The sequence below is a fragment of the Staurois parvus genome, unplaced genomic scaffold (assembly GCF_062004578.1).
Source record: "Staurois parvus isolate SC_StPar_1 unplaced genomic scaffold, SC_StPar_1.0 ptg002140l, whole genome shotgun sequence".
Taxonomy (NCBI): Eukaryota; Metazoa; Chordata; class Amphibia; order Anura; family Ranidae; genus Staurois; species Staurois parvus.
This window is the reverse complement of record NW_028319936.1, coordinates 3,448,421-3,473,561: the sequence shown is the minus strand read 5'-3', so window position 1 is coordinate 3,473,561 and position 25,141 is coordinate 3,448,421. Positions and strand designations below refer to the sequence as shown.

Genomic DNA, 25,141 nt, shown 5'->3' with positions numbered 1-25,141 from the left:
TTGGACATGGCAAACACATGGTAAATGGTTACTGTGATTGGCCCTTAAACCCAATCTGTGATGTGCAGTGGTCACAAAGAGTTCCCAATGTGTGTCCCAGGAGGCGCACACACAGGAGGATGTCCTCCCAGAACTTGAGAACAGCTGTGACGCTGTATACTGAGCATAGCATGGGTGGGAAGTAGTTAATAAAATTGTACTTTTCTAGCACCCACCCAGCTGGTGAGTTATTTCCCAGTGTTTGCTGCTGTGATGTGCCAGAAAAACAGAAAATTGTATACTTTCCTTTCCAGAATTTTCCTTTCTTGGTGCATCTTTATGGCAGCATTCAGATTCCCACTCTTGGGGTGATAGATATAAAAAATGCTGCAATCGGTTCCATCTCAAAACTTATATCTACACAGTCCTATCATGTTGCGGGGTGTACAATCCACTGTATGCAGCCAAGTAGGTGCACCAGGAAAGGAAAATTAAGGAAAGCTGGGTATACAAATTTCCATTTTATTTTTTGTATCCTATTCTATAAAGCAGCCTATGTAGGAGTCATCATCTTATTTCACTTTTTTTACTTACTGTATTGATTGTAATATGTTTCCATTTTAAATTCTAATTCATTTTGCACATGTCTATCCAGGAGTTCTGAGATAACCTTTTTCTATTTTAAAGTTGTTATTCTCATGCCTGTCCACTATGTCTAACACTGCCTTCACATCTCAGCATAACTGATTTTGGACTGTTTTGTTCTGTGTGATTTTTCAAATTCATTTCAGGCATATTCAGGCACATTTGTTTTAGCAATAGAAAACTAGTTACTAGAAGCAGGAGATGGTTGTTTAGAGCTTGAAAAATGCACATTTGCAGGCTTTTTCAGGCACACTCATTGAAGCCTGTGAGGCCAAAAATGCCCCATTCTGCCTCAAAAGTAGCTCAATGGCTTCAGGCACTGATTAGTGTGTTCTGGTGGTGGGTAGTCCCCCAGTCAGAACACAAAGACATAGATGAAGAGATCGCTGTACTAATATTTCTAATTTTTTTTTCATTCAGCCTGTTGGCTTGAACAAAAAAAAAACCCAATGTGTGTACCAGGCTTAAGAATCAGATCAGAGACATACTGAAAAATCTGCATCTGCTCAGCACTCAGCGCTGAGCGCTGATTAGTGTGTCCTGGGGGAGAGGGGGTTCGTCCATCTGTCAAAACACAAAATCACAGTGGGAGAGATCGCTGTACTAACATCACTCAGTTAGTATAGCAATCTCTTCGTTTTTTTGGGGAGGGTTTCGTTCTGCTCACTGGGTTGAACAAAAAAAGACTCAATGCGTGTACCAGGCTTAAGAATCCGATTTTGTCGAAGGGACATACTGGAAAACCAGCATCTGCTCAATGGCTGTGAGTGCTAATTAGTGTGTTCTGGTGGGATGGGGGTTCGGTCCATCTGTCAGAAAACAAAAGCACAGTGGGAGGGATCCCTGTACTAACATCACTTAGTTAGTATAGCGATCTTTCCTTTTTTTTCCCTTCTGCCCACTGGGTTGAACAAAAAAACTAAATGTGTGTACCAGGCTTAGCACAGAAGGCAGAGTCCAATCACATTGATAATGTGAGCCCCCATCACCCTTTATTGATAGCATGATTTCCTGTGCTTTCTTATGGCTTGTGACGATTCTACTTAATAACTCATTGCTTCTGACTGTCCTCTGTCTTCCTTTCCCCATCTGTTAGTGGTCCAATAGCTGATGCTATCCAGCTCAGGCATTGCTATGAAAAGCAGCAGGTGCATGAAGAAACCACTGAATGGACATTGTACTTTCAACATACTGGTTAGGTTTTCTGGATAACATTAGGAAGTCACTTTCTATTTTTTTTTATTGTCTAGAGTTGAACTTTATATGTGCATTCCCCCAGTCTTCATTCAAAGTATGCAGTGTGCGGTAGAAAACATAACACCTAACATATAGTTCTCCTTTATACAAAATATAATCACTACGTTTTATATTATATGACTTGCCAGAGAAGGTAATTACATTGTGCTTCTTTACTTTTTTCTTCATATAGTCAAATAACAACCAGCAATGGCTACAAATTGACTTTCTCTCAATGAAGAAAATTACTGCTATTGCAACACAGGGAGCCAAACAGTTCACTAGTGAAATGTATGTACAATCCTACAGTATTCACTACAGTGAAGATGGAAAGACCTGGAAAACCTACATAGATGATTCCACCTCAATGGAAAAGGTATATGAGCTGGGTGCTGCTAGATAAAGAGGAGAACAGGGGGCTGGACATTGCAAGATGGGAGACACTAGATGGGGCTGGGTACTTCAAGATGGAAGGGGTTGGCAGGGGCTGGATGCTGAAAAATGAACTGGGCTAGGGGGATGAGTCTTGCAAGGTGGAAGGGCCTGGGGGAGACTGGTTGCCACATAATGGAAGGGGCAAGAGGGTCTTGGATTTGCAAGATGGAAGGGTCTTTAGGGGGGTGGGTGCTGCAAGATGGAAGGGGGTGGAGGGAACTGGTAATTTAACATAAAAGGTGCTGAAGGGGGCTGGGGTGAAAGGGGCTTGAGGAGGATGGATGCTGCAAGATGGACAAGTCAAGAGGGGGCCTGTGAATTGCAAGATAGAAGAGAGTAAAGAGGGCTTTGTACATCCAAATTGAAGGAGCTGGAGGAAGGTGGACCCTCAAAGATGGGGGGACTGGGTGCTACAAGGGGGAAGATTGTAGAGAGGGCTTTACATTGCAAGATGTAAAGTACTGGAAGGGGCTGGGTATATACTACTAAAATTTCATTCGATTTCATTTATTGTTTGATTTTCTAATTGTTAGTGGGGTCAAATCAACATTCATTTTCAACTACAGAAAAAAGAAAATTTGAAGCAGGATGTAACATTTTTCTCAAACAAACATATTTCTAACAGTAAAATTCAAATCTACCCAAGCTATCAATATCCTTAAATCCTTTTTTTTTTTGGGGGGGGGGGGCTGCTGCTAATAAAGGCTTTTAAACTCCTCTAATAAACAAACATATACAAGCTCACAGCACTATCCTCCAATGAAAGGACTTTGAATATAGTGAAATCAACTTTATAAGTATAACAAACCAATAAAATTAATATGTCTCATGACAGTCTTTTCATCAAATAGAGTGCTCAGTGAAATAAAAGTGCACGTGTCTCTCAATCTCTCCAACATAAAGTGCATTGTGCTGTAATCTATAGCTTGTGCACTTTCCACCATTCATTATTCAATTTGTGCAAATCCACGTCTTGCTTTTATGTTCACCAGACTCTGTGTAGTGCCCCCCTCAAGTGTCCCCACACTCACCAAAGCCCCTTGACTCTCTGCCTTAACCTACAAGAGTCTCCATTTCCTTCAGTCCCTCTGTGTTACTTGTTAAGACTCTGTACCACTCCTCATGAAACTTGGCTGGATGAGAATTCAGGTGACTAAGGATTCTAGAAGTCTTTATCCATCCATCTTTCATTATCACAGCATATTGCTGCCATACTGGAACAGCAACCCAAAAATGTGCACAGTGAATGGTGGAACATACATGAGCTATATATTTAAGCACAGCACATTTTATGTTAGAGAGATTGAGAGACATATGCACTTTTATATCATTGAGCACTTTATTTGATAAAAAGACTGTCATGAAAAGACATATTCATTGTATTGGCTTGTTATATTGACAGTACTGATTGCACTTTATTGAAGGTCATTGCATTGGAGGATAGCGATGTGGTTCTAGTTCTGGAAATTGCATTCATTCTAGTGCCGCTGTGCATGATAGCCAATCAGCATCTAATCAGCATGTTCAATTAAGCTTTGACAATACAACGTGGAAGCTGCAGATGTAGATCTGCACCAGATTTTGCACAGGCCCATTTTAGTAAATCCCCCTAAAATGTCTGTATGGTGTTGAGTAGACCAGACAAGTTAAATATTTATGTATCTGCATCTGTAGCATGTAATTTATTACAGGTACTTGTATAGTGCTGTCAATTTACGCAGCGCTTTACATATACAGGTGTAACTCGAAAAATTAGAATATCATGCAAAAGTTCATTTATTTCAGTAATGCAACTTAAAAGGTGAAACTAATATATGAGATAGACTGATACATGCAAAGCAAGACAGTTCAAGCCGTGATTTGTCATAATTGTGATGATTATGGCTTACAGCTCATGAAAACCCCAAATCCACAATCTCAGAAAATTAGAATAGGTGCAATATTCTAGGCTCAAAGTGTCCCACTCTAATCAGCTAATTAAGCCATAACACCTGCAAAGGGTTCCTGAGCCTTTAAATGGTCTCTCAGTCTGGTTCAGTTGGAATCACAGTCATGGGAAAGACTGCTGACCTGACAGTTGTGCAGAAAACCATCATTGACACCCTCCATAAGGGGGAAAGCCTCAAAAGGTAATTGCAAAAGAAGTTGGATGTTCCCAAAGTGCTGTATCAAAGCACATTAATAGAAAGTTATGTGGAAGGGAAAAGTGTGGAAGAACAAGGTGCACAAGCAGCAGGGATGACCGCAGCCTGCAGAGGATTGTCAGGAAAAGGCCATTCAAAAGTGTTTGGGACTTTCACAAGGGGTGGACTGAGGCTGTATTCAGTGCATCAAAAGCCACCACCCACAGGACATGGGCTTCAAATGTCGTATTCCTCTTTTCAAGCCGCTCCTGAACAACAAACAACATCAGAAGCGTCTTACCTGGGCTCAAGAAAAACAGACCTGGTCTGTTGCTCAGTGGTCCAAAGTCCTCTTTTCTGTTGAGAGCAACTTTTCCATCTCATTTGGAAACCAAGGACCCAGAGTATGGAGAAAGAATGCAAGATGCTTGAAGTCCAGTGTGAAGTTTCCACAGTCTGTGTTGATTTGGGGAGCCATGTCATCTGCTGGTGTTGGTCAACGGTGCTTCATTAAGTCCAGTGTCAACGCAGCCGTCTACCAGGAGATTTTGGAGCACTTCATGCTTCCTTACGCAGACAAGCTTTATGGGGATGCTGACTTCATTTTCCAGCAGAACTTGGCACCTGCCCACACTGCAAAAAACACCAAAACCTGGTTCAATGACCGGGGGATTACTATGCTTGATTGGCCAGCAAACTCGCCTGACCTGAACCCCATAGAGAATCTATGGGCATTGCCAAGAGAAAGATGAGAGACATGAGACCGATCAATGCAGAAGCATCCTGGTCTTCCATAACACCTCAGCAGTGCCACAGGCTGATAGCTTCCATGCCACGCCGCGTTGAGGCAGTAATTGCTGCAAAAGGGGCCCAAACCAAGTACTGAGTACATATACATGCTTATACTTTTCAGAGGTCCGATATTGTTCTATGTACAATCCTTGTTTTATTGATTGCATGTAATCTAATTTTCTGAGATTGTGGATTTGGGGTTTTCATGAGCTGTAAGCCATAATCATCACAATTATGACAAATCACGGCTTGAACTATGCTATATGGTGTGAATCCTTGTGAGCTATTATGAATCCAATAGGTGTTTTAAATACTAATTATATACTAATCTTTAATGTGTGGTGCGCTGGCACTTGCACAAACTCACTTAGTGGTGTCAAATCAATATAAATGGTATTTAAAGTGCCGCGCTCCTATTATTGTGCATATGTATCTCTAAATCCACTCTACGCTTGTTAAACTCAATCAATGAATATATAAATCATATATAAATCATAATAATAATCATGAGTGATAAACCATAAATAAATCAATTCAATGAAATTATTACCAGTGAATTACCAATACACACATCATAACCTAGATGTGTGTAATGAAAGATGTTGAACCTTAATATAATGTGAATATTAAGTGAATATTGAAAATACATATAATTAGTGCCATTCTAATTATATAAACAATCCAGTAATAATTGTGCAACTATACACTCCCATGTGCACGTGCATAAGTGTGATGAATAAATAAATAATTTAAATAAAAGTCTTTATAAAGAAGTGCCAAAGTGAGGGTGATTCCTTGTTTCCTCTCGCCAGGTGTCTTATGATCTTCCTATGCGCTCACCTTTATGTTTGCCTGAAAGAATTCAGGCAAATACGCTTTTTGATCCTTCCAGGATCGATGAATAAAGGCTCTGTATTATAGATGTGCCAAGGTGTGGATGTAGGTACTCCTGTACTCTCCTCTTTCTCCTTTGTTCCACTGCTCATATATCAATTGTGAGACCAGCTTTATCTCCTTATTCCCCTCCAGGGGTCATCTCCTTCTCATTTTCCTCCTCTCACCCAGATGCAATTTGGGGGTCAGATATAGAGAAAATAAAACAAACAATGGTGCCTTATCCTTTAAAATGATGGAAATTTATTTCTGCCTGTAGCGGTATTGCACAGCTAGATACATTTCCTTGGTGGTACAGGGCGGCAAATATATCATATAACAATCCTGGGTGAGCGATCCTCAGTCTCTGCTCTCCCTCCCTGCCTGCCTCTGTCTGCAGTCAGAATTACCGAGCCTCACCGCTACCACGTCGTGACGTCAGAGCCCCTCCCCTACGCGTTGCGTCACAGGGTCACGTGACTTCATCAGGGGGATAGTGATTGGATGCCACGACTAGTAATGCCCATATATATATTGCTCGGCCGCCATCTTTGTGAAGCCCACATGGGCGCGGCCATTTTCTAGTTGATTTTTTTGTGCCTACACTGCACCTCAGTGTCTGTCCGTACAGATCCACTTGAGTGCAGGGATAGATCTGTCTGTCAGACGTGGCTGCTCGGGTCAGCTGTAATTCATCTCTCCTATTGTTACTCACAAATTACTTTGTATAAAGCTGTGTATATATCTTACTGCAGGAAAACCTTACAAATATGTACAATCTTTATTATATCTCAAAACATAAATAAATATATATAGAATCCCCTGATATTTATACTGGTACAACAAATAACAAATGAAAAAAAAATAAAAAAAATATATAGAATACATTTATATTGATGTTGGTGTAAACACTTATATCAAAGCCCCTAATATATCATTTATCAACCATCCTAATCTAGGTAATGTATGTAACTCCCACTTCACTCTCAGCTTATTTAATATTAGTATGATTGAGTATGCACCCTACCTTATGCTAAGTTTATTACAGATACTAGATATTGTCTACTCGCACGTCTATATTACTAAAAAGTTATTAAAAATATTTAAAGAATATATTAAAATGTATATTAAAAAAATTAGTAAAATAAGTATAAATATTAAATGTAGATATACTTTATTAAAATTAGGAAGTGATAATTATATTGAGAGCAATCCTCATCCTATGTTGATTTGGTAGGCTTCAGATCAAATATTGTAGCTTCTACATACTTATGCTTATTTATTACTAATGAAACATGCCAGATCGAATTCTTTGTTCAACCCATTCGGAGCTAGACAACCCATTTCGTATATCCACTTGGATTCCTTCTTACTTATTTCTCTTATTAAGTTATCTCCCCTCCAGTGTTGTACATGTTTTTCTACACCCCAAAACTCCAGAAGTCTTGCCTCTTTATTGTGATATTTCTTAAAGTTGCTATGGGCGCTAAATTCGCCCCTAGCATTGCTAATCTATATATGGCGAAATGGGAAGATGACAGTGTATTTCAGAATATGCAAGCGGGAATATTAGTATACAAAAGGTACATTGATGACCTATTGGTTATATGGAATGGAGAGAAAGAAGAACTGACTAAATTCTTTGAAGATCTAAATAGGAATGAAGCAAATATACAATTGAGTTATGTTATACATGATAGTTTTGTAAACTTTTTGGATATTCAGATATTTAAAGAAGGAACACAATTATGCACTAAAAATTATTTTAAATCAGTAGACAGAAATGCATACATCCCTATAGATAGCTGCCATCACAAAGCGTGGTTAACAAATATCCCCAGAGGCCAATTTATTAGGCTCAAAAGGAACTGCACTCAAATGAAGGATTACGTAGAACAAAGTAGAATACTATCAGAAAGATTCATACAAAAAGGGTACAAAAAAGAAACCATACAAGAAGAAAGAGAGAAAGTAGGGTTCATGGATCGTAATAAGTTGGTAGTAGATAAACAGAAAGAGAACACTGAAAAAGAGGAACTATCAGTAGTACTACAATACAATACACAGTACAAATCAGTACAGAATATCATAAAGAAACATTGGAAGATTCTAACATTAGATAAACATCTGAAGAATAATATTCCGGAAATACCAAGGTTTATATACAAAAAAGCTCCCAATATTAGAGATAATGTGGTCAAAAACCTACTTGAACCACCCACTAAAAGACACCAACTTAGTTTTTTCCAAAGAAAGGGTTTTTTTACCTGTGGCAGATGTTATAGCTGCACCAGAGTGGCAAATAACCCCAGAAGAAGATATACATTTCAGAACCCCATCAGTGGAAAAGAGTATAGCATTAAGCAATTTATATCATGTGACACAAGAGGGGTTATATATGCCTTGAAATGTCCGTGTAACCTGATATACATTGGTCGCACGAAAAGAATGTTAAGAGAAAGAATAAAAGAACACGTATATAACATCAATAGGGGGTATAAATACCACCACTTATCACGGCACTTTAAGAAATATCACAATAAAGAGGCAAGACTTCTGGAGTTTTGGGGTGTAGAAAAACATGTACAACACTGGAGGGGAGATAACTTAATAAGAGAAATAAGTAAGAAGGAATCCAAGTGGATATACGAAATGGGTTGTCTAGCTCCGAATGGGTTGAACAAAGAATTCGATCTGGCATGTTTCATTAGTAATAAATAAGCATAAGTATGTAGAAGCTACAATATTTGATCTGAAGCCTACCAAATCAACATAGGATGAGGATTGCTCTCAATATAATTATCACTTCCTAATTTTAATAAAGTATATCTACATTTAATATTTATACTTATTTTACTAATTTTTTTAATATACATTTTAATATATTCTTTAAATATTTTTAATAACTTTTTAGTAATATAGACGTGCGAGTAGACAATATCTAGTATCTGTAATAAACTTAGCATAAGGTAGGGTGCATACTCAATCATACTAATATTAAATAAGCTGAGAGTGAAGTGGGAGTTACATACATTACCTAGATTAGGATGGTTGATAAATGATATATTAGGGGCTTTGATATAAGTGTTTACACCAACATCAATATAAATGTATTCTATATATTTTTTTTATTTTTTTTTCATTTGTTATTTGTTGTACCAGTATAAATATCAGGGGATTCTATATATATTTATTTATGTTTTGAGATATAATAAAGATTGTACATATTTGTAAGGTTTTCCTGCAGTAAGATATATACACAGCTTTATACAAAGTAATTTGTGAGTAACAATAGGAGAGATGAATTACAGCTGACCCGAGCAGCCACGTCTGACAGACAGATCTATCCCTGCACTCAAGTGGATCTGTACGGACAGACACTGAGGTGCAGTGTAGGCACAAAAAAATCAACTAGAAAATGGCCGCGCCCATGTGGGCTTCACAAAGATGGCGGCCGAGCAATATATATATGGGCATTACTAGTCGTGGCATCCAATCACTATCCCCCTGATGAAGTCACGTGACCCTGTGACGCAACGCGTAGGGGAGGGGCTCTGACGTCACGACGTGGTAGCGGTGAGGCTCGGTAATTCTGACTGCAGACAGAGGCAGGCAGGGAGGGAGAGCAGAGACTGAGGATCGCTCACCCAGGATTGTTATATGATATATTTGCCGCCCTGTACCACCAAGGAAATGTATCTAGCTGTGCAATACCGCTACAGGCAGAAATAAATTTCCAAAATTGTAAAGGATAAGGCACCATTGTTTGTTTTATTTTCTCTATATCTGACCCCCAAATTGCATCTGGGTGAGAGGAGGAAAATGAGAAGGAGATGACCCCTGGAGGGGAATAAGGAGATAAAGCTGGTCTCACAATTGATATATGAGCAGTGGAACAAAGGAGAAAGAGGAGAGTACAGGAGTACCTACATCCACACCTTGGCACATCTATAATACAGAGCCTTTATTCATCGATCCTGGAAGGATCAAAAAGCGTATTTGCCTGAATTCTTTCAGGCAAACATAAAGGTGAGCGCATAGGAAGATCATAAGACACCTGGCGAGAGGAAACAAGGAATCACCCTCACTTTGGCACTTCTTTATAAAGACTTTTATTTAAATTATTTATTTATTCATCACACTTATGCACGTGCACATGGGAGTGTATAGTTGCACAATTATTACTGGATTGTTTATATAATTAGAATGGCACTAATTATATGTATTTTCAATATTCACTTAATATTCACATTATATTAAGGTTCAACATCTTTCATTACACACATCTAGGTTATGATGTGTGTATTGGTAATTCACTGGTAATAATTTCATTGAATTGATTTATTTATGGTTTATCACTCATGATTATTATTATGATTTATATATGATTTATATATTCATTGATTGAGTTTAACAAGCGTAGAGTGGATTTAGAGATACATATGCACAATAATAGGAGCGCGGCACTTTAAATACCATTTATACGGCTTGAACTATCTTGCTTTGCATGTAATGAGTCTATCTCATATATTAGTTTCACCTTTTAAGTTGCATTACTGAAATAAATGAACTTTTGCAAGATATTCTAATTTTTCGAGTTTCACCTGTATTTTGTACATTCACATCAATCCCTAACCCTCAAGGGGCTTACAATCTAAAGTCCCTAACTCACTGTCATACATACACATACTAGGGCCAGATTAGACAGGAGCCAATTTATTATAAGGAATGCAGGACAGAGTGAACTATTGCGCTAGAAATTGACTTTGGTCCTCATTTAAATAGCAACAGTTTTATATTTGTGATTTTCTAGACTTTATCATTGATTTTATAGATTACAAATTGAATACATATGTATTATTTGGTTTAAAAAAGGGCATTTTACTGTACTTTATTTTAGATATTCAGAGGAAATAGCAACAACGCAGGACATGCTAAAAATAATTTCAACCCTCCAATATTTTCACGATTCCTGAGGATTATTCCAAAAAGTTGGAATCAAAGCATCGTCATGAGAGTGGAACTCTATGGTTGTAATATTTAAAGAAATCATTGAAGTGTTCCAAATGTATGGAAAGTGGTTTGTGTTACAGTAACTACCAAGAGAAACATTTGTCTTGTTCATTTGTGGTCTGTATATTCAAACAAATGTCACCATTTGACTTATTCTTTTTTAAAAGTTTTTTTTATTTATGAAAATTGTTTTTGTGATATCTTTGGTTGTTTTTATAAAACTGCTTATTTCTATTACTGAAAATATAATCTATTAAAATGAATTTGCATTTTAGCATAAAGATATATCAATAGTCTTACTGAGATGGATAAATAAAGATTAAACAGGGTCATAATATCATTCCCTAAGGAGATTTTATCCAAAACTTCCTTTGGTGTGGGAACTAAAGGGCTAGGCATTGGGTCATGTGATCTCTCTTAAAGGGGAGGATCAGAGTTTAAATGAGCTAATTCCCTCCTTCACCAGAGACCATGTGGCGAGGTTCCTAGGCCTTCATACATATGGTCACCATTGAAGACAGCTGGGTTTAGCACTTTCTGTGGGATGGATAAATATTTCAGCTTATATACTACTGATTTCCATGAGCTAAAACAACCTGGGTTCAATTTGTGGAAGGTTTGCCAAACTACGCTGAAGTTGTGAACATTAATCCGAAGCCCACTGAAGTCAATAGGAGCTGAATCTTTACAATCAGTTCTGATCATTTCTGAGGCGAGTGCTTATAGTGAAACATTAAAAATGCACAAATCCTTTACCACTTAAAGACTGGCGTGTTAAATCCCCTTCTTGTTCAGTCCAGTTTTCAGCACTGTGATGTTTTCATTAAGAATTACTCAAATGTACCCAAATTAATTTTATGGGTTTTTTTTTAGACAGATAGAGCTTTCTTGTGGTGATAATTATTCATGCTATGTTTATATCTTTTATTTTTTTCTATATAAAGGAAAAAGACTGAACATTTCCCTTAGTTTCTGCTATACAACTTTGCAAATAAATAATCTTTCTACATAAATGTAGCCAAAAATGTATTCTGCTACATATCTTTGGTAAAAATAACCCAAATAGGTGCATATTATTCATTCTGTGTGAAAGTTAAAGTCTACAAACTATGGTATACAGTATACTGTGGAGCAGTTGTTTTTCAACTTTTTTCCAGTCAAGGCACCCTTTAAAATGGTGGACAAAACTCAAGGCACCCCATTCTAAAATGTAAAAAATGAAACTAATAGTTTTACATAAAACACAGCAACATTCACATATGTAGGACACCCAACATTGGAGGCCATTTATTCTTTCAAAGCAACCACACCTTTGCACACTGGTACTGATTAGTATCCCAATGTTTCTCTTCTCCCTCAACTTCCCTCCCTCAGTCAGCTAATGTGAACCTGGGGCAAGGGAGGGGCAAACAAGGATGCTGTGCAGGCACCCACTGTCCTTATCAAGCAATGTCATCATTGCTTGTTAGGATGTGAGTGGCTGGAGGGTTGTAATGATGCACTGTGAAAACCTATGGCTTTGTGTAACTAAAGGGCAGGCTTCATCCAACTGATGGCTTGTATACAATTTTTGGGGAATATTCAAGGCCCCCTGAAGAACCCTGAAGGCATCCTGGTTGAAAAAGGCTGCCGTAGAGTACATTGTCAATCTCATTTCTTGAGGCCCTAACGAGCCAGAACAATACAAATACCCTCAAAAACCCCTTTTTGAAAGGTTATTTCTTACAAAAAGCATGGGTATTCTTATGATTACACACCAAAACACATTCTTTAACTCCTCCAAAGTATAGGGATACCACAAGTGTGAGACCTTTTGCTACTGAGATGCATAGAGGAGCTAAAAAGCCAAGAAGCATCTTCAGGCTTACAAGGAACATACATTTTGTATCTGATTTCCAACTACCTATCACAGTTCTTGATACCCTGAAATGCCAGAACAGGATAAACACCTGAGCCTACATCCAAAACACATTCTGCAATTTCTCTTGATTATGAGGACACCACATATGTAAAACGTTTTTGCAGCCTAGCCGCATAATGGGGCTCAAAATCCATGGAGCATTTTCAAGCTTTCAAAGTGCATAAATTACGCATTTACAGTGTTTTAATTTCCAGGTCAGGTTAGTAGAAACACCCACAAAATGACCTCATTCTGGAGAGTAAACACCCCAATTTTTTAAGGGGCATGTGAAAATGCATGTGTTTTTACACAAAATTGTAAATTAATAAGATATTTCTACCACACAGCGTGAGCATACCTAAATGTACACCCCAAAACACATTCTACAACTCCTTCTGAGTATGGAAAGTCCAAATGTGTGAGACTCTGTCAATGTTTGGACTGATTATATACCAGACTTTGTATCTTGTGTACTACAAAAGTAACCAGCAGTGTATCAAAACAGTGTACAGTAATAATCGCCTCTGCACAAGTGGTCAGGGAATTTAGCTTAGTGTAGTGTCACCTATAACAGTCCCCATTGCTGTAAACCAGCGTTTTTCAACCACTGTGCCGCGGCACACTAGTGTGCCGTGAGATATTGTCTGGTGTGCCGTGGGAAAAATTCCAATTTCATCTGTAACATGTGGCTTCGGCTCACAAATAGACCAATCATTAGAATCTAATGATTCAGTGGTCGGCAAGCCGCGGCTCGCGAGCCACATGCGGCTCTTTACCCAGTCTAATGCGGCTCTTCTGTGTGCCGGGCGCCTGCTCCCCTCCCTCCTCTCGGTCGGCCGCTCCCCTGCCTCCTCTCGGTTGGCAGCCCCAAAAGTCCGCGCGGACCTTTTAATCCGGCTTGCGGATGTGGCTGTCAGGATGTGTGTAGGCGGGGCAGCGTGCCGAACGTGAGGGGAGGGGAGCTAGGCTCCTCTCACAGTCCGCCCTGAAGACCCGAACGGCGCGGGAAGACAGCGAGAGGAACGCAAAAGGTAAGTGAATTGACACGGGGGACTTGGCTTACTAGAAGGGGGGGGGGGAATAGTACTGTGGGGGATGAAATACTATATGAGGGATGAATTACTTTATGAGGGATGAAATACTATATGGGGGGATGAAATACTATATGGGGGATGAATTACTATATCAGGGATGAATTACTATATGAGGGATGAAATACTATATGGGGGGATGAAATACTATATGGGGGGATGAAATACTATATGGGGGGATGAATTACTATATGAGGGATGAAATACTATATGGGGGGATGAAATACTATATGAGGGATGAAATACTATATGGGGGATGAATTACTATATGAGGGATGAATTACTGTATGAGGGATGAAATACTATATGGGGGGATGAAATACTATATGAGGGATGAAATACTATATGAGGGGATGAAATACTATATGGGGGGATGAAATACTATATGGGGGATGAAATACTATATGAGGGATGAAATACTATATGAGGGATGAAATACTATATGAGGGATGAATTACTATATGAGGGATGAAATACTATATGGGGGGATGAAATACTATATGGGGGGATGAAATACTATATGGGGGGATGAAATACTATATGAGGGATGAATTACTATATGAGGGATGAAATACTATATGGGGGGATGAAATACTATATGGGGGGATGAAATACTATATGAGGGATGAATTACTATATGGGGGGATGAAATACTATATGAGGGATGAATTACTATATGAGGGATGAAATACTATATGAGGGATGAAATACTATATGGGGGGATGAAATACTATATGAGGGATGAAATACTATATGGGGGGATGAAATACTATATGAGGGATGAAATACTATATGAGGGATGAATTACTATATGGGGGATGAAATACTATATGAGGGATGAAATACTATATGGGGGATGAAATACTATATGGGGGATGAAATACTATACGGGGGATGAAATACTATACGGGGGATGAAATACTATACGAGGGATGAAATACTATACGGGGGATGAATTGCTATGGGGGATGAATTACTATATGGGGGATGAATTACTATGGGGGATGAATTACTATATGGAGGATGAATTACTATATGGGGGATGAATTACTATATGGGGGATGAATTACTATGGGGGATGAATTACTATGGGGGATGAATTACACTATGGGGGATGAATTACACTATGGGGGATGAATTACTATATGGGGGATGAATTACTATGGGGGATGAATTACTATATGGGGGATGAATTACTATATGGGGGATTAATTACTATGGGGGATGAATTACTATATGGGGGATTAATTACTATGGGGGATGAATTACTATGGGGGATGAATTACTATATGGGGGATTAATTACTATGGGGGATGAATTACTATGGGGGATGAATTACTATATGGAGGATGAATTACTATGGGGGATGAATTACTATATGGGGGATTAATTACTATGGGGGATGAATTACTATATGGGGGATTAATTACTATGCTTACTATGGGGGAATATTACTATACTTACTATGGATGACACATACACATCATTCATCTACTCTTGGTCCGGCCCCCGGGTCCAATTATAAAATACTTTATTATTTCATAATAAAGTAATTATAAAATAATTTCTTTGTGTTTGATTCCTATTCAAGAGAATTACTTTATATATAGTCAATATAGGCACAGAGGTAAATTTTTTTAACATTTTCTAATGGTGGTGTGCCTCGTGATTTTTTTCATGAAAAAAGTGTGCCTTTGCACAAAAAAGGTTGAAAAACACTGCTGTAAACTATGCAAGCCTAGCCTATTGGCTGCCCCAGGAAAGCCATGTTCAATGACCAGGAAGTACAGGAGGCTGAACAAATGGTGAATGTGGTTCCAGGAGTACAACTGTCCGCAGGGGATGGCTGGAACTAGTATCTCAAATGAATATAGACAGTGGGATGTGAAGATGGGTCAGTTCATGCAATAGGCAGATACATAGTCAATAAACAGGCAAAGGATTGGTCCAGGCAGCAGTTAGAAACAAGGTCAATAAAAAGGCCAAGGTCAGTACAGGCAGCAGGCAGAAGCACTGCTGTGTCAGTGATCAGAAACATTGTTGCTGACTGCACTGGCTCTGGTGACACTTTTCTGATGTGGCATTGATCAGGGACACTATTTATTGCTGTACAGGTTCTGGTGACACTGGCACTGGTGTGGCTAGTGATCAGGAACATTGTTGCTGGCTGTTTTATTCTGGTGACATTGCCACTGGTATAGCAGTGATCAGTAACACTGCTGATGGCTAACACTGGTCTAGTGACACCGGGGCAGGTGTGGAAGTGTTCAGGAACACTGTTGCTGGCTTACACTCTTCTAATAAAACTGGGACCGGTGTGATGGTGAATAGGAATAAGCTCCAGCATGTTCACCAATGTGACACTGTACTGCTCCAGGATTGTGATCATTTTTTTCACACATTGAATGTTTATTATAGTGCTTAATTCTGTAGGAAACATTTTGTTTCCTCTCACAACCAATCACTGTGAGATGAAACACAGTAAAGGCTGCAGCATGAAATGTGATCACTGTGATTGGTCATAGAGATGAAATGGTACAGGGCCAGTTTATTTGGCCTTGTACCCTGAACTGTGATCCTCTCTGTCTGATCAGGTGCGCAGCTGCATGCACTAGAGGACGCACAAGAGAATGGGGAGTGGGAGGATGTTTAAGGTCACACTACTACCAGCCGTAACCTCCGCAACCTTAACCCTGCCCCCCTCCACTCTGCAGCTGATCAACTCCACGACAGCATCCTCCCCCTGTCCTGCCCCGACTTGGCTATGACTGCCTACAACAACGCGCTGTCAACAGCCCTTGACTCACTAGCACCTTTAACCACATGCAACATCAGACCCCGACCACTCCAGCCCTGGCAGACTGATCACACCAAAACCCTCAAACGACACAGTCGTGACTATGGCGCAAAACCAAATCCCAACAAGCCTTCACCCGCTACAAATCTGACTTCCACACCTACACCTCCTCCCTCCACGCAGCCAAGCAAGCCTACTTCCTGACCCTCATCAAGGCCCTCTCCTCCAATCCTCGCCGACTCTTCTCCACCTTCAACTCTTTACTCTCGCCACCCCCACCTCCACCCAGCACCTCACTCACTGCCCTTGAGATTGCCAATCACTTCAAAAACAAGATTGACACAATTCGCAAGGACATCGCCGCAACTCACATGCCCTCTCAACCCGTCCCCTCTCACACAGCTACCCCCTCATCCCCCCTCTCCCTCGACATAACCCGCAGGGACTTCGTCGCTGCTCAAACTCCCTCCAACCCCGTTCCCCCTCACTCAACTACCCCCTCATCACCTCTCTCCCACGGCCCCACCACTGCTCTGACCTCCACTTCCACCCCACCCTACATTCCTCATACTGAAGCCCCCCAAACACTCCGCACCTTTGACCTTACTACCATCGAGGACGTCTCCAAGATCCTCTCTGATGCCCGCCTCACCACCTGCCCCCTCAAACCTATCCCCTCACAACTCCTACGAACTCCCTCCCCCTCCATCCTATGCTCCCTCACCCACATCTTTAATCTCTCCCTCTCCTCTGGCACTTTCCTCTCCCCTCTGAAACATGCACACATCACCCCCATACTTAAAAAGCCCTCCCTGGACCCCAATGATCCGAACAACCTCAGACCCATCTCCCTGCTCCCATTTACATCTAAACTCCTCAAGCGCCTAGTCTACACCCACCTAAGCTCTCACCTCAACGACAAAAACCTCCTCGACCCCCTACAGTCTGGCTTCCGTCCCCTACATTCCACCGCAACTGCCTTACTCAAACTCTCCAATGACCTGCTAACCGCCAAAGCTAATGGCCACTATTCAGTGCTCCTACTCCTTGACCTCTCTGCGGCCTTCGACACAGTCGACCACCCCCTCCTCCTCAAAAAACTACACTCCCTCGGCCTCAGAGATTCTGCTCTCTCCTGGCTCTCATCCTACCTGTCACAACGCTCTTTCAGCGTTACCTATAATGCTACCACCTCCCCCTCACTCCCCCTCTCTGTTGGGGTCCCTCAAGGCTCTGTCCTTGGGCCCCTTCTCTTCTCCATCTACACCTCCTCCCTTGGCCAACTCATACACTCTCATGGCTTCAACTACCACCTCTATGCCGACGACACACAAATCTATCTCTCAACCCCCCACCTCACCCCCTCGGTCTCCGCCCGAATCACACACCTACTGAGCGACATATCAGACTGGATGTCGCTCCACTTCCTTAAACTGAACCTCTCCAAAACTGAGTTTCTTGTCTTCCCCCCAGCCCGGACACCACCCCCCATTGACTTCTCCGTCACATCCAACAACGCCACCATCAAACCCGCCCCACAGGCCTTGGTGTCATTCTGGACTCCAACCTATCCTTCCAGCCCCAAGTCCAATCTTTACCAAACTCGTGCAGACTCCACCTCCGCAACATCGCCAAAATACGCACGTTCCTAACCCCAGAAACCACTAAACAGCTCATCCATTCCCTCATCATATCACGACTCGACTACTGCAACTCCCTCCTCACTGGCCTGCCTCGCCGCTGGCTATCCCCACTTCAGTCGATCCTGAATATGGCTGCCAGACTCATTCACCTTTCCAACCGCTCCATCTCCGCCACCCCCCTCTGCCAATCCCTCCACTGGCTTCCGATTGCGCAACAGATCAAATTCAAAATCCTAACACTGGCGTACAAAGCTGTCCACCATACTGCCCCGTACTACATCACTGACCTAATATCCAAGTACCGCCCAGCACGCACACTCCGTTCCTCACAAGACCTTCTTCTCTCTAGTTCCCTGGTCTCCTCCTCCCATTGCGCTTCTGGTGAGTGCAATCATACAGCAAACCCTTATTACGGAGTCACGTGCATGGAGATTTTACAGAATACTTTGGACTTTCATTTATTCATCATTATTTATAAGTGTATCACTACAATTATCTGTTTGAAACTATTCACTATTGCCACCACTGGAAATTCCAGTCACTAATTATCTTGTCAACATCTGACGATACACTATATGTTCTGTGGTCACTCCAGCGCTCAATAATTTTGCGCTTCACTTATATATATATTGTCACTTTCAATAATTAAGCACTGCATTATTTATTTATTTAAGTCACATTTCAGGATATAGGAGATCATCCTTTGATGCTAGCTGCTTGAAATAATTGTGCACTTGCTTGTTGCCTATTTAAGTAAAAAAAAAAAAAACTCATAGATGGGCATCTTATTGAACCCAATATACAGGGATATGGGAAGTGGTAAAGACATAAATACACACCCACAGAGGTTGAAATGGATGGACTGATGTCTTTATTATCTTACCAACTAAGTAACTATGTAATTTTATATATATATATATATATATATATATATATATACACACAGTTGTGTTCAAAATAATAGCAGTCAGACATCACTAACCTGATCAATCACTTTTTTTGGTAGAAATTATATCTCTACATGGCAAATAATTTACTAGCAGGTGTAGTAGAGTAATAGAAATCCAACAGACCAACAGTCATGACATGCATGCTGCTGATTCTGTGTAATTGAATCACTAATTGAAAGGGGCAGGTTCAAAATAATAGCAGTGTGGAGTTCTATTAGTGAGGTCATTCATTCTTTGAAAAACAGGTGACAATTATTGCCCTTATTTAAGGAAGGAAGGCAGCAAATGTTGTACATGCTGGTTACAGTGCATTTCTCTCTGAAATTCTGAGGAAAATGGGTCGTTCCAGACATTGTTCAGAAGAACAGCATACCTTGATTAAAAATTTGATTGGAGAGGGGAAAACATATAAAGAAGTGCAGAAAATGATAGGCTGCTCAGCTAAAATGATCACAAATGCTTTAAAATGGCAACCAAAACCTGAAAGACGTGGAAGAAAGCGAAAAACTACCATTCCAATGGATAGAAGAATAGCCAAAATGGCAAGGACTCAGCCAACAATCAGCTCCAGGAAGATCAAAGAAGGTCTAAAGTTATCTGTGAGTACTGTTACAATTAGAAGACACCTATGTGAAGCCAAGCCCCCGCAAAGTCCCACTGTTGAAAAAAAGACATGTGCTGAAGAGGTTACAATTTGCCAGAGAGCACATTGACTGGCCTAAAGAGAAATGGCGCAACATTTTGTGGACTGATGAAAGTAAGATTGTGGTTTTCAGGTTTAGTGGCCGGAGACAGTTTGTCAGACGACCCCCAAACACTGAATTCAAGCCACAGTACACTGTGAAGACAGTGAAGCATGGTTGCGCAAGCATCATGATATGGGGATGTTTCTCAAACTACGGTGTTGGGCCTATTTATCGCATACCAGGGATCATGGATCAGTTTGAATACATCAGAATACTTGAAGAGGTCATGCTGCCTTATGCTGAAGAGGAAATGTCCTTGAAATGGGTGTTCCAACAAGACAACGACCCCAAACACACCAGTAAACGTGCAACATCTTGGTTCCAGACCAACAAGATTGACATTATGGAGTGGCCAGCCCAATTCCCGGATCTTAATCCAATAGAAAACTTGTGGGGTGACATCAAAAATGCAGTTTCTGAGGCAAAACCAAGAAATAGAGAACTGTGGAATGTAGTCCAATCATCCTGGGCTGGAATACCTGTTCACAGGTGCCAGAAGTTGGTTGACTCCATGCAACACAGATGTACAGCAGTTCTCAGAAACAGTGCTTATACAACTAAATATTCATTAAGTGATTCAAAGGAAAGCAAAATCTTCAAACATTTTTCAGTTTATATAGTGAATGTTTGAGTTTGTAAAGAAGAATACAAACACTGCTATTTTTTTGAACAGTCTAATATTCACTTTTCTTCAATTTTTTTAGAGGAACAACACAAATTTGATATATTTTTCTTCATGTATTGATTTGGATAGAATGTGTAGTGTTCCCAATGCATTTGTGTGTATGGAAATAAAAGCTATTAGAAGGATTTTGAGCTTTATTCACTTTTTTCAACACTGCCATTATTTTGAACACAACTGTATATATATATATATATATATATATATATATATTTATTATTCCCTTTACTCGCCACCCACTGACAAGAGATGCCAAATCAGTCCTCCTCAGACTGACACCACTGCTGCATTGACATTTTTCCTTATAGTGACATTATCAACAAAGTGGCATTTTTTCCCGTTCAGCGATACCACCAACACAGGCATGTTTCCTTCCAGGGACATCAGCAATGCGCGGGTATTTTTTAAAATCATACCGGCATTTCTTTCTTCACAACTGTTAAACCCATACTGTGGGACAGTATGTTCTTCAATTCACTGGAGTGTGCCACAACTATTTTTGTCATTCAAAATAGCACAGCATGTTGCTATTAGCCTCACCCCCTGCTCCATTCACAACCTCACAGCCACTCACTCTAGCCTTGGAAAAGGTGAGTACAGCAGCACTGCCACTGGTCAAGGTTAATAGAAAGTATACATCTCTTCCACAGGGTGCCAGCTAAACACAGGAGTTGAAAACTATTTTAGCAAATATCTGAATCATGTATTGAGAAGTAGAACTTTGGACTGAATTTGCACTAATCACAAGTCAATATTCTAAAGCTGTTGATATTATACGCACCATAGATAAGCATACATGTGCAAAATATCCAAAATGTGGATATTCAGATTTGGCTCATATATGTAAGCCTTTACTATCTATGCAATCCAAGTGGTTTCAAACATTATTTTAAGTGGTATTAAACCCAAAAGCAAAGATTTATTATATTACAGCTTATCAATTCATAGATGGGATGGCTGCATTAGTTTTCTTTCTCTTATTTTCACCTAGTGATCCCACCAGTAAGTCTGTTGTTTTTTAAAAGAACAAGCTGTCCAGCAGAATGTAACAGTTACAGAGATGAGACAAACCATTTAACACCTAAGGGGATGCTTACAATGATCAGCTTTTATTTATGTAAAATCTTTATCCCGAAAGGAAAAAAAACAGCTGTAACTGCCTATAAGCCCTCATGCACACTGGACGTTTTGATAACGCTGGTAACGTTAGCTGTGTAAAGTCACGTTCAAAACTTGAGTTTTTCAGCTTTTTTTAATGGATTTGCATTAGCGTTTTCTGCATTTGTGTTTTTTAGGGGTTTTTTTTACCAAAGAAAAAACTTTTTTTTGGTCACAAAAGTCCAAAACCGCTGGTTTGTAACGTTTTACTGCATTTTGCCACGTTTTTTAGCATTAGAGCATTTTTACAGCTAAAAAACTCCTCTAGAAACCCACTAGTCCTGGGGTAATTCTTCCAGCCAAAAAATGTTGATTACAGTCTATGTGTGCATGGACACATAGGATAACATGCTGGGGGGTTTACTGGCTGTAAAAAAAATGTCAAAAGACAAAAACAGCCGCTGTAAAAACGTCAAGTTTGCATGAGGACTTAAGTATTAGCTGGTGCTTGGCTTCAATATGTTAGTGTATCTAAGTCTGCTAGTGCAGATCGACAATGCTGCTGTCCAAATGTGCCCCCTGTGCTCCTTCATTCAGAGTGGGGGCAATCCAATACAGGAGGTGTGTTACTGGCCCGATCACCAGGTGAAAACAGAGGGTAAAAAGTCTAAAAAAGAAAACTAATGTAGTCACCACATCTAATGGTTTGAAAGCTGCCATATATTACATTTTTGGTTTGGGGTTTAATGTTGCTTTAACCACACGCTTAATATTCAGTACAATAAAAAACACGCCTAATTTTTACTGTGATGTGCTTTTCACCCCTCATCTTTATACAGGTCTGCTATATTCAGAAAACAACCCTGAGCGAAAGTATACAGTATATTCAAGGCTGAAAAGTCACAGGGTCCAGTCTAGCACACAGATTTGATCGCCATCAGCTGGGGATTTAGGGTTCTGTTTATGCAAGTTTTCAATTTAATTTTTTCATGTTTCTATTGGTTTAACTCAATAGACATGTCTTTTTTTTAACCAACTGGCTATGTGGGTATCCTTTCATATTTCAATTTTATACAATCCTCAAAGCTCCAGCTTAGCCAAGCTGCTGTTCATTTTCAGTAATGCAGTATAGTTTCATTACTGGATATAAAACAATAGAATAGGAAAAATAGATATGAATTAAAGCAGTTTTATCTTTACAAAATGTGATTTAACGTACAGATGTTATAGTGAAGCAGTTGTTATACATGACTCTCTAACCTCAGGGCCATATCTGTAAATTTACCAAAAATGACCACCAGTAACAGTTGTCGGGTCATTACCACAATGGTTACATCTCCATAATTTCTATTATGAAGATGAAAACAAAGCGCAATGATGTAGGTTTTCTGAATCACGCACATTGCACTCCGCCAGTAAATGCTGGTAAATAGAAGATGCAAGGGGAAGGGGAGGAGGAGCAGCTTGTATGTTGTATGCATGTATATGCATGTGTATACAGTGAGGAACAGAAGTATTTGAACACCCTGCGATTTTGCAAGTTCTCCCACTTAGAAATCATGGAGGGGTCTGAAATTCACATTGTAGGTGCATTCCCACTCTGAGAGACAGAATTTAAAAAAAAATCAGGAAATCACATTGTATGATTTTTAAAGAATTTATTTGTCTTGCACTGCTGAACATAAGTATTTGAACACCTAAGAAAGAGCAAGAATTCTGGCTCTCAAAGACCTGTTACTGTGCCTTTAAAAAGTCCACCTCTACTCCACTCATTAATCTAACTTAGTAGCACCTGTCTGAGCTCTTTAACCTCCCTGGCGGAATGATTATTTCAGATTTTTTGTGCTGAAAGCGGTACCATTATTTTGCATGGAAATATGTAGTTTTTTTATTGTAGGCTGTAATTTTTAGGAATAACTCACTGAAATCTGTCTGAACAAGAGTCTATTAAACATCCCGGGTATGATAAAATTTGAAACACGAAATCATAAATTATAATTTAATAAATAATCATAAAAAATAATAATATAATAATAATACATTTAATTCAATAATATAATCAAACCAAAAACACTGAAATTTGAAATAGAGCGCCAAGTTTGCACATTGCTGAGCAAATTCGCAAAATCGTTTTCAGTGTCTGATGAGGAATTTCCCCCACGAATCATTATCACGCCAAGATCACTGCAAGTGGTTCTGATTTAATATCGCTGTTCTCTAGCTGATCTAAACCCGCTTTTGACCTAAAGGGACACTTTTTTGGATGCCATGGACTTTTCTCAGTTTCCAGGCAGAAAGAACAGAAAAAATGCAGGCAGGGCACAGGACAAAGCACTCGGGACAAAATGTATGTGAAATGGGTTGAAACAGCAATGTTTTACTATGTAAAATTTGTTTTGAAAAAAATGACATTTTTAAAAATTTTAAAATTTCCCGCCGCCGGCGGCGCCCGTACGTCCCAACATCACAGGGACTGGAACACAGAAGCCGGATGCCGGCATCGGCCGGAGGAGATGGCCGGGGACGCTGCAGGGGACACATCGCAGGACCGCATGACAAGGTAAGCTCTGCAGGGAATCCCTATGCAGCGCCAAATGGTAAGCCCGAGTGTAGCTCGGGGTTACCGCTTTTGGTACTGACATTTTACCCCGAGCTACACTCGGGAATACCGCTAAGGAGGTTAAAGACACCTGTCCACCCCACAGTCAGTCAGACACCAACTACTACCATGGGCAAGACCAAAGAGCTGTCAAAAGACACCAGAGACAAAATTGTGGACCTCCACAAGGCTGGAAAGGGCTACGGGGCAATTGCCAAGCAGCTTGGTGAAAATAGATCAACTGTTGGAGCAATTGTTAGAAAATGGAAGAGGCTAAAGATGACTGTCAGTCTCCCTCGGACTGGGGCTCCATGCAAGATCTCACCTCGTGGGGTATCACTGATGATAAGAAAGGTGAGCAATCAGCCCAGAACTACAAGGGAGGAGCTGGTCAATGACATGAAGAGAGCTGGGACCACAGTTTCAAAGGTCACTGTCGGTAGAACACTACGCCGTCATGGTTTCAAATCATGCATTGCACGGAAGGTTCCCCTTCAAGTCATCACATGTCCAGGCCCGTCTGAAGTTTGCCAATGACC

At 40.1% G+C, this 25,141-nt stretch overlaps 1 protein-coding gene across 1 annotated transcript in view; it reads left to right on the top strand.

Annotated features, from left to right (window-relative positions):
* Positions 1–12,109, top strand: part of F5 (coagulation factor V) — a 170,480-nt gene extending 158,371 nt beyond the window's left edge. The window contains exons 25-26 of the mRNA XM_089665178.1: positions 2,054–2,236; positions 10,984–12,109. Of these exons, the coding sequence (XP_089521304.1) occupies positions 2,054–2,236; positions 10,984–11,127 (327 nt within the window). The 3' untranslated portion in view covers positions 11,128–12,109. The remainder of the gene's footprint in view (positions 1–2,053; positions 2,237–10,983) is intronic.
* The last annotated feature ends 13,032 nt before the right edge of the window (positions 12,110–25,141 follow it).